Raw genomic sequence first — 11,843 nt, forward strand, 5'->3', positions numbered from 1 at the left:
CCCATTTAATTATAACAGAAATGCTTGGAGATTTGACAAAGTATTACAGCAAATGCTTTAACTATTTAATAATGATTAATATAATTATGAACATTCTTACAAATAATGTATACCACATATGTTGCCATTCATGATTTCAGATATGCTTGGAAAGTTGTTGGAGCATTACAGCAAACGTTTCTGTCACGTAAATACCTTTCCATTGGATGACTATGTTCAGGAAAAGTTACGTGATATTTATATGCCACCGAATATACAACTTATGGATAAGGAAAGAGGGTTTTTCAAAAAAACTGGTAAACAGATTTCGACATACCAACATATTTTGTTATCAGATACCAAACCAAATCAACAGATATTTATTCAAGGGGAAACAGGGTCTGGGAAATCTACTTTTCTTGCGAAATTGGTCATGGACTGGTGTAAAATTACATCAGAACAATCATCCGTGACGATGCTGCCAATTGATGGCAAGACTTCCAGTGTCAACTCTAATACACAGATGAGAGACTCTAATGTTTTTGACGATTTAACGTGTCTGAATGGCTTTAAATTTGTCTTCCATGTACAATTAAGGGAATCGGTTGATCAGTTTGATATCGCGAAAATTATAAAAAAGCAGATAGTTGACAGTATATACTCTTCTGAAGAAGATCGCGGAAAGGCATACATACTACTAAATGAGATCATGAAACGTGAACGTTGCTTGGTATTACTTGATGGCCTAGATGAATGGATTGGTACTGGAGAACCTAGAGAGATTGGTACTCGTCACAACCTGCCAAAACTGGCCGACGTACACAGTCATTGTGTTTTGTTGATAACTACTCGACCTTGGAAGATGACAGGAGCGAAAATACTTGACTCGCAGATTGACAAACTGCTGCAACTTGATGGAGTCAAAAACGTGTTTGAGGCAAGCAGAAAAATCCTTGGGTGTAGGAAAGATTGTAAGAAGAGAAAAGATTTAGACAAAAAACAATCCGAATTTGAATTGTATGTACAGAAATATGGCTTGTTAGAGCCTTTGCACTTCCCAATGATGTTGTGTCTGATTGTACAATTGTGGGCAGAAGGAACTGAACTTAAGGGCTCTAAGTGTGAAATGTACAGCTTCTTGCTGGACAGTCTTTTTAAGAAGGCGACCAGTGAACCGAGTGAATTTCAAGAGCCAACTTATCGATGCTTAACAGAGACCCAATATATACAGCCCAATATTGAACACTTGAATAGACTTGCTGAAGCGGCATTTGATTTGTTGTTTTCAGATACACAAAATAAAGCTCTAGTATTTACAACGAAAGAATTGAAGAAATATAATTTAGGTGAACTAGACCAAAACAATGTTGCACTGAAATCCGGTATTTTATCAGCGAAACGTCAGGCACCTACATTAAGAGCACTCCCGTCATTTTCATTTATTCATAAGAGCATTCAGGAATTCCTGGCTGCGTATCATATTGCCCGTATTACCCATCTCAATCTCATTGATGATGTCGTTTCCGGATATCTTGACCGTCACGAGAATGCATATCTTGACGTGTCCCAGGTTTTCATCTTTCTGTGTGGACTAGACATCATGTCAGCGAATAAGCTTTCTGGCATGATGGATGAACGCAATAATGCTCGTGTAAAATCTAGCTTTAATGGAAGTAAGCTTTGTGAGATCATACTACAAGGATACAGAGAAGCCGTTGCCAATGAGCAAACTAACATTGCTCTGACACTAAGTCACATGTCCAACGTTGATACCATAGAATTTAAAAGCATGACAAACGTTGTCAGAGACCTTCACAGCGTCTGGAAAAATAACACACGCAATCTATTGTCATTGGATCTACTCATAGACATAAGCAACTGTAGTAGGCCTTCTGCGTTCAGAGGTGGTTCACCTGCAACAGCTGAGCCTACATCCCATATTGAGTTTGACATGTCATCCTGCCACAGGCTGGAATATTTATATCTAGACGGGGACGACATTTGGCTTAAAGGTAAATATAAAAGACATCTCATTTGTATATCCCGACTCTTCACTAAAGGAGACATACAGATTGTTAGCAAACGATATCTTCTAAACTATGGAAGGTAATATCCGCCAGTCCATTCATGCTGTTAAACTACATTCTCATGTTAACTACTGTCATATGCTTTCTGATGCATGGTCTTTGCATTTTGCCTAGTTACTATTGCTATGCAAACATTTCATCTAAATATCGCATGTTGATAAGTTTATAATTACTGTATATATATATCTTTACTTCGTGTGAGTTATTGACAACTGCAGTTGAACTTTTGGAATTTGTATTAATGCTTATTCTAACTGCGTTCTTTGTTTAATTATGTGCATTTGGCTATGTTGCTACACAATCTAACAAGCTGTTAATATTTTTGTGGATCAATTTTACTGCTTAAGTCGATTGCTACTGCGTTTTTGATTAAGAATTAGTCTTCGGTTTTGCATACACCGCCATTAAAAATAGTTCACAATCCGAAAGGAGAACCAGTATTAAAAACATAATTCCAGCGCTAATTGCATCGTAAATTACTATTGCCGGGAGATCACTCCTAACATCGAAATCAAAATCTCAGGTATCAACCGTGAAACATCGACTATTTCTGGAATCCTTCGTAAAAAGCGAAGATATAGTAAAAAACTAACACGTCGACATAACGCCTTTTGTTTTGCTTGGATTCCCACTATCGACACCTTTTTCCTGTTGTAAACGCTTTGAGAAAAATGATGCAACGCTTTGAGAAAAATGATGCCCAGGTAAGTTCTACTTTTTGTGATTTATTTGCGCTATGCCACATGTTTACATTTGAACAAGAGCATAAAGCGAATTTATCAGTCAAGTATTGTTTTTTTGTCACTTTAAGGTAGCGCACCCTTAATGCGCACATATCCAAATATAATCTAATTTATTATTTTATTAATCAGCATCATTTCATTGAACTACATACAAATTTGTAGGTAGGTTTTCCATGCTTTAAAAAAAATATACCGATTTTTTCAAAACCACCCCACGCTCGGCTTTTGTCCAGTTTATTTTCACCCCTGGGGTATATAAAAGTTCCATAATTTATTCAAATTTCCAAATATGGGCATGCAGTTGGTGTGTACAGATGCAATAAAGGTGTTTAAAGTTTAAAGAAGATGAAATAAGTATTCTTTTACAGACATTTATTTTTTACAATTTTTTTACTATGGAAGAGCGCCATAAAATGTAAGTGATTTCAGCCACGTAAAAGTTATGACGGTAAAAAACAAAGTGTTATAAAATTGAAAAAAGTATCATTTATGTTATTTTTTAAACTTAATTTTATAGAAACACTATATACAGCAACATTACCAAGAAATAGACATATTTACCGTTTTTGAAATAACAATAAAAATGCAACATGTATCATTCGTATTTTCAACAGTAAATTACCCAATTTAGCCAAAACGTTGTTATAATTTAAAAAATTGAAGGATGTGCCTAAAATTTTCAACATATTCAACAATAAACCTAGCTTATATGCTATATTAAATCAAATTACGTTAGAAAAGAAATAAAACGCGTCGCAAAAAGTATGTGATGTCGGCAGGATTCGAACCAGCGCGGGAAGATTCCAAAAGATTTCTAGTCCATCCCCTGAACCACTCAGCCGAGACAACTTCACATTAGTGCCTGCTTTAATTAGATATCCATAGGTAAACAGGCAAAAAAGCTCGTCGATCTTTGAAGAAATCGCGAAATCGTATATTTCAGATGATATTTGGAGCAAAGTCAATATGTATTGTGAAAATAATGTATTCTAAAGGAATTACGTAAACATATATCAAAATTCAAAGTTTGAAAAATAAATGCATCACTCGGAAATAACCGATCATTGAAGATAGGCAATGATCGTAAAATAATTCGCGAGAAATCATTAGGGCTGCGCTACCTTAACATGAACAAAGACTTTGAAGAGATGGGTAAATTAGTCTTGCGTTTGCGTAAGTGTAAATGTCATCAACAATCCGTATGTTTGTTGTGTTATTGCAGGTCCGGCTGTGTCCAATGTTGCTTGCCAATTTTCTAAACATGCGTTCAAGGCGATGCTGATCTTCTAAAATGTTACACCAAGGCCCTAGTGTCGTCCATCCAGCAATCATTCCAATGGTAGATTCAGGACACCCTTTACGACCAAGGTGAGTGCATAACTTGTGTGTTTGTTTTTCAAAGTTTATGAGGTTTTGTCATGACAATGCGGCATTGAGTTAGGATCACCTAAGTAAGCATTCAATATACCACTGCAATATCAGAACATCCGCATCCAGCTATTCTTGTGAAAACAATAATGTTAAAATTCATCTACAGACGAGCCCTTAATCATTTTACGAACGATTCCTCTACTATTAGTGCATCTGATTTTAAATTTTCTTGTAGTGTTTTTGTTTATTTTCCCTTTAATAGTATATTCTACCACATTTTAAACAAGTAATAAAAAATATATACCAGCTTGTTATCTTTGAGATTTTGATCACAAAAAAATGTCTAAAGGAGAAATTTACTTAAGAAGCTGTTGCAAAAATAGGTCTTAAGACATATCAGCGCGGTGCTTCAGATATGCCTCTGCCATCCGTACACTCTTATAAGAAGTCAAAATGTCCCCTTATGAGACCACGAAACCTAACGTGACTTTATGGCAGACAGGTAGGCAGATGCAGTTTTTCTGGTCGCATCTGTTGAAGTTAAATTCTAAGATCCATTCGCGCGACAAGGCTCTTAAACATTATTTTTCAACATTGTAGGACCTTGGTCTTGCTCAAAAAGCAGTGATGGCAGTGAAGTGACCGACACCATATGGGTCTCTTTCTCGTCAGATTTACCGCATCATGACTAATCACGGGTTTTGGTTTGAAAGAGTTCTCGGTTGCTTTTTAATTATTGGTCGATTAGAACAAGCAAAAGACATGATAAATAACACCATTATGTTCTATTATTATTACCTAAATGTATATACTAAAAATCATGTAAATACATGAATTAAAGTTTTTTAGAAACACACTGATGATTCAAGAAATTTAAAAAATGAGTTTAAAATGAATTTGTTTTATAGATATATACAAGAATTTGTACATCTGAGGTAATGATTTAAAAAAAAAACAACATCAACGTTTTCTTAGATATAACTTAAAATATAATTGTTGATATGTACCTGGTGGAATATGTGTATTGTTATAAAAAGCTTTTGTTCAGCCAGAAATGTATTAGATTAAATAATATTTTTATGTAATTTTCACACTGTATAAAGGGTGTTCCAGCAGATAACCAGTAATTAATAAGACTGCATATCACCGGATGTTACATCAGTATGAGTTTGTGTTTATTTTGTATGTACCAATATATGTTGAAGGAATCGAAGAGGTACTGTAATTTTCTATCTTGATGACTAAAAAATGTGCATTTTAAGAAAGAGCTTTACATGACAGTGCCTCGTCAACAGTCAACATTTTGATTTCATGATAGGTTGTGTTTTGAAATAGCATTTAAAATACTTATACCTTTTAAAAGATGCAAATGGGAATGTTGATCATGGTAGTTGGTGTTGAAATCAATATGATTTGGTATGAATAGAATAGTGTGAACTGTATGTGCTTCTTTAGTATGGTATTGTTTATAATAAATACCATTTAAATTTATCATATAGTGTGAATAGCCTTTTAAAGTTTACATGAAATGCCAATTGTGGTGTTGTTTTGGAAAGATGATTGCATCTTATTTTAAATTATGAATAAATCTTTTTTTATTTGAACAATTATGAGATTTTCAATAAATTGCAAACCACTATTGCTGCTCTTCATTGGATATATTTTTTTAATGGTGCATTGCTTAAACATTTGAGTCTGTCTCTGGGAAAATTGGACTCAAGGCATGTGCTCAAAATGTTTTCTCAGATAAGCCTGTACCATCAGCACAGGCTTATCAGGGACGACACTTTCGCCAGAGACTTTTTTACCGAGCAATTCCAATAAGGTAAAATTTCAATGCCAATTTGCCCTGATTAACACTTGACACACATGCATTAAGACCCATTTTCCCAGACCATGGCTCAAATATGTTGTTGCTGTGTGTCTTGTAATGACTGTGGATGAAGCCATCCAGGATGAAATAGAGTGTCATTATAATATAAATACTGAATAACATTTTTAGCTCATCTATTTTTGGAAAAAAAAATAATGAGCTATTGTCATCACCTTGGCGTCGGCGTTGGCGTTGGCGTCGGCGTCCGGTTAAGTTTTGCGTTTAGGTCCACTTTTCTCAGAAAGTATCGATGCTATTGCATTCAAACTTGGTACACTTACTTACAATCATGAGGGGACTGGGAAGGCAAAGTTAGATAACTCTGGCTTGCATTTTGACAGATTAATGTGCCCTTTTTATACTTACAAAATTGAAATTTTTGGTAAGTTTTGCGTTTAGGTCCACTTTTCTCAGAGAAAATCAATGCTATTGCATTCAAACTTGGTACACTTACTTACTATCATGAGGGGACTGGGCAGGCAAAGTTAGATAACTCTGGCGTGCATTTTGACAGAATTATGTGCCCTTTTTATACTTAGAAAATTGAAAATTATGGTTAAGTTTTGTGTTTAGGTCCATTTTATTCCTTAAGTATCAAAGCTATTGCTTTCATACTTGCAACACTTACTAACTATCATAAGGGGACTGTGCAGGCAAAGTAATGTAACTCGGACTGGCATTTTGACAGAATTATGTGCCTTTTTTATACTTAGAAAATTGAAAATTTGGTTAAGTTTTGTGTTTAGGTCCACTTTATTCCTACATTATCAAAGCTATTGCTTTCATACTTGCAACACTTATTAACTATCATAAGGGGACTGTGCAGGAAAAGTTATGTAACTCTGACTGGCATTTGGACGGAATTATGGGCCCTTTATACTTAGAAAATTGAAAATTTGGTTTTGTTTTTTGGTCCACTTTACCCCTAAAGTATCATAGATATTGCTTTCATACTTGGAACACTCGCAAACTATTATAAGGGTACAGTAAAAGGACAAGTTGCATAACTCTGGTTGTCATTTTTACGGAATTATGGCCCTTTTTTGACTTAGTAACTTTGAATATATGGTTAAATTTTGTGTTTCGATCCACTTTACTTCTTAAGTATCAAGGCTATTGCTTTCAAACTTCAAATACTTTCATGATATCATGAGGTTACTGCACCTGGCAAGTTGAATTTTACCTTGACCTTTGATTGACCTTGACTCTCAAGTTCAAATTACCAAATTTTGCTAAAATTGCCATAACTTCTTTATTTATGATTAGATTTGATTGATACTTTGACAAAACTACTCTTACCTGACATACCACAAAAGACTCCACCCAAACCATCCCGTGTGCCCCCCTCCTCCCTCCCCCCCCTTAAGATCATCTCACAAATGACCACCACACCCTCACACTTTACCCCCCCCCCAATTTTTTTTTAAACGGTTAAAAAACACAAATATTTATTTTTTGAACCCCCCTCCCCCCTCCCACCCCCCCTCCCGCGGCCTAATTTTTTTCTTTAAGATCATCTCACAAATTACCACCACACCCTCACACTATACCCCCCCCCCTATTTTTTTTTTAAGATCATCTCACAAATTACCACCACACCCTCACCCTCCCCCCCGATTTTATTTATTTTTCTCATTTTTGGAAGATAATGTAATAAATTCCACACCCCCACACTATACACCCCTCTTCACTCCACCCCTCCTGAGAGTCCCTTCACCTTTAAAAAGATAAAAAATAGATGAGCGGTCTGCACCCGCAAGGCGGTGCTCTTGTTTACAATTGTATTAGGAAATATATGTATTACATGGAATACTGGTTAAATTAATACAAGGATGAAACACACATTACATAAACATCATCTGAAAAAAAAATGATCACTCTGGTCCTGTTGCTAGTGTATCCCACACATACTGCTTATGACTAGACATATGCAACTTTAACATGATCATACAATTGTTTTCAAAACAATCTATACACTGGTGCAATATTAGTTAAAAACCTACATATACATGTGAGATTGCACTACTGTATAATTATATGTAAATACTTGGATGAACAATAAATAAACAGAATTATATTTGTTAATTACATATACTTCATCATGGTTTTATAATTTGTGTAAAATAAATGCATAAAATCACAAAGAAATTAAAACCCGTCATTTTGTTTTTTTACACATCTTAACTTCTTTCATGTTAAATAAGTAATATATATGGAAAACAGTTTGGTATCAAATTATATTGTTGCTAGTGTTTACCTTTTACTTATAAAAGACAAAGAATAAGTGTGGAAAAGCACATAACCTCATTAAATGTTTGAATTCAGGGTCCTGTCTTAACAAATATCTTTAATATGACACATTTTGGTTGTAACTGAGTATTCAGCTTACAATAAATAGGCATTTAGAATCTGTATGATTCTTAAATAAAGGGCATGTTAATATTGAAAGGAAATGAATAAAATTGACCATTGCTCTGGAAAAATGGGGTTTAATGCATGTTCCTGAAGTGTTGTCGCAGATTAACTTGTACGGTCCGCACATGCTTATCAGGGAAGACACTTTCTGGTTTTATGAGATTTTTTCGTTCAAAGAAAGTATTTTGAAAAAAAAAATCCAGTCTAGGCCGAAAATGTTGTCCCATATAAGCATGTGTGGAGCAAATAAGCTAATCTGGGACGACACTTCACACACATGCATAAAGCCAATTTCCCCAGAACACGGCTCAACTTGATTGAATACTTAACCGAGGCTGTTCACTGCGAACAAATTATAACTAATGTCTAAATGTCAGCACATCAATATAGAAAGGCAAGACATTTTTACTAAAAAATTAAACCATTGAAATCTAGCAAGAACATATCTGCTTACCAATCTACAAGATGTGTGAAAAAGATGCTTGTAAAATCATTGCAAGATAAGTAAAATAATGTGAAATAATTCAATTTCTCTAATATTATGTTGAGCTTAAGCATGCCAAATGCTCCAAGGGCAAACAACAAAATTGCTGCATGATTAAATAAACAGTTCAATTTGTTCCAACTAGCGGAATGTTTCTTATTAAGATTGACCTTATTTTTTTCTAAATTTTAATAAAATATCACTTTAGATATCGGATACAGAGTGGCCAAAATTCTAAGCAATTAAACACATAACACACTCTATTATCATTATCGAAACATTTAGACTGGTCCCTGAAGGGTTTTCTTAAGCTGCTTGTAGCTCCAGTTAATCTGATTTACCTTCGTGATGGTGTTTCTCCCTGATAACGTCTAACCCCTTCGACAGGAGGTCATTAGTTGTAACCAGGAACCTGCATTTACAGTAGGGAAGTGAATGCAACACATTTTTCTTTTTAAAGTTAAAATCATTTAATATTTAGCTTGATCTATGCAAGAGGTTAGGCCTCATTAAGAAACGTTAAGTTTATGCAATTGTATAACTGATAACTTATTATAGTTATTAACATTGGATTTAAGGGCAAAAAACAGTTTAATTCTATAACTAATACCAGCAATTACCGGTATAACCTGTGCAGTTTGAACTTGACTCAACTTGATACACATGTTAATTTGTATACAGTACTTATAAACGCCGTGTTGTGGAATCTGATTTTCTGTATTGCAGCGATGTCTTTGCCCAATTGAAAAAAGGACGGGTACACTTGGGAAATAATTTTTAATTCAAAAGTGCTTGAAATATCCTTAACTATGTAACTCATTCCATAAACCTTTTTAGAGTTAGTTGCTAAAAGCATTTTTCCTAATCATTAATTTTGTAGGTAGTTTCAAGAACACATTGAAAGTACAGGAAGGTCTTGTAAACAATAATTAGAAAGTATTCAATAATAAATGACTTCATTAAGTTTGCTCAGTAAAATAAGATGTATATGCATAAATATTATGAAACAATAGAAATCTTTACAGTAAAAAAAGAATTAGTGTGGTATAGACTGTAGTTCCAAAATATCTAGCACAGGCCTCTTTAGTGATGCCTACCTGATTACACCTGGATGTAATAGTCCAGTGCTGACACTGCCACAGTTCCTGTATTTGCATGTGCATGCCTGCTTCTTTTACTGTCGGGTGCAAAATTGCCTTTGCAGCACTTGTGCTACTGACAAAGGTTACTGGTGTAGGTGCAGGTACTGTGTACTCCTGTCACATGTGTTGACATTCAACAAATCTGCTGCCTGCCTTAAAAGAGCAGCTGCTCTTTGCTGTTGGCTCATATCTGCAAATGTATTCATGTACATTATTTTTTTATTTATAAAAACAAGTCACCATTTTGTAGTATAATCATAGATTCGATATATAATAACTGTTACGTAGTCATATATAACACTAACTGATCTAAGTTTATGTACATTTTTCACAGAAATATGATCTTATCTGCGTTGATCATCTAAGTACCATCTTTATGTGAAATCTTTCCCCCCCCCCCATTATACTACATGTACTAACATCTTGATAATGATGTGTTAGTTTGTATGTTTTTTTTGCCTGTGTTTTTAACTTACATTAAGGCAAAGATTGAAATGAAAAAGAGAAACCATTTAATTCCAGAAAACATAATTATTTTTGTTTGTAAATGAGGTAACTGTGCATACTTATTTTACATTGCTTTCCATTTTAATTAGCTCTTTGTATGAATTTCCATGCCGTTTTAGGGATCAACTAGTAAAAACAATATTACGAAGATATGCGACGAAAAAGAATGAAATTAATAGTAAATTCAAACAAGCCAACAGTTAGACGTTTTGATCATCGTAACCCACTTACGTTACAACAATACTGTGGGACGTGTTTACAAATGAAAACAAGATTACGTCCATTAACTTCAAATAGACCTTAATCACAAACCAAATGACAACTCTACGTTCGAAGCAGGGATTACAATCGTATGCAATTTACCTAATAAACAAGTACACTAAACAAGTAACCTTTACCTGAATAAGAACAGTGAAAAATACATTCGAAACGACGCGGAAGAGTAATTCATCTGGTAGATATATAATACAACACCGTTTTAAATATTAACCTTTTGCGAAAACAACCGCAAACGAACGACAACTCTGATTCTCCGTTGTGTATGCATTCAGTATTACTAATGCATTTGTCTTAACACTTTCAGTTCTGGAACCGAATTTTGAAGGCCTTTGCAAACAGTTGGGATCCAGATGAGATGCCACAGAACGTGGCGTCTCATCATGATCCAAACTGTTTGCTGTTCTGATAGTATTCTTTGAAAAAAAAATCGAAGAAAATACTAATTTTAGAAAGTCAGCAGACTTGTAACATTTCAGCAGACGACAAATTTCCCAGCATGCAAAAGGTTAATGCATTCGGCATTCGGTTTACGTCATGTGAGCTGCTGCCTGGTGCTTATTCATTTTGCTTAGTAGAACTTACAAAACATGCCATTTTCTAGCAATACTAACTATTAAAATGATAATATTTCAGCAACAAGAAGATAGCCACATGAACAATTTAACAGATTTAATTCATTTGTCATTTACTCGAGAGAATAGAATACATAATTAACATACATCGACTTAACATTAAAAAGAAGTATGCAAGCAATATTTCACTAACTGATAGAAACAAGCATAAAGACGTAAGGAAGACGCAGTTATTTTGTAACAAATAAAATAAAGCAAAAATCAAATGTAATCAAGCAGTATGCAATTGTCATTTAGCAGTATGCAATTGTCATTTAGCAATATGTTATTGTCATTTGGCAACATGAATGGACTGGCGGATATTATTTCTTTAGAATTCCCTAAACGCTCA

General features: G+C 34.5%; 1 protein-coding gene across 1 annotated transcript in view; it reads left to right on the forward strand.

Moving 5' to 3' along the window:
* LOC127840426 (uncharacterized) overlaps positions 1-11,843 on the forward strand; it is a 31,224-nt gene that overhangs the window by 16,227 nt on the left and 3,154 nt on the right. Inside the window, exon 4 of the mRNA XM_052368841.1 lies at positions 141-1,991. Coding sequence (XP_052224801.1) covers positions 141-1,991 — 1,851 coding nt within the window. The remainder of the gene's footprint in view (positions 1-140; positions 1,992-11,843) is intronic.

The sequence above is a fragment of the Dreissena polymorpha genome, chromosome 8 (assembly GCF_020536995.1).
Source record: "Dreissena polymorpha isolate Duluth1 chromosome 8, UMN_Dpol_1.0, whole genome shotgun sequence".
Taxonomy (NCBI): domain Eukaryota; kingdom Metazoa; phylum Mollusca; class Bivalvia; order Myida; family Dreissenidae; genus Dreissena; species Dreissena polymorpha.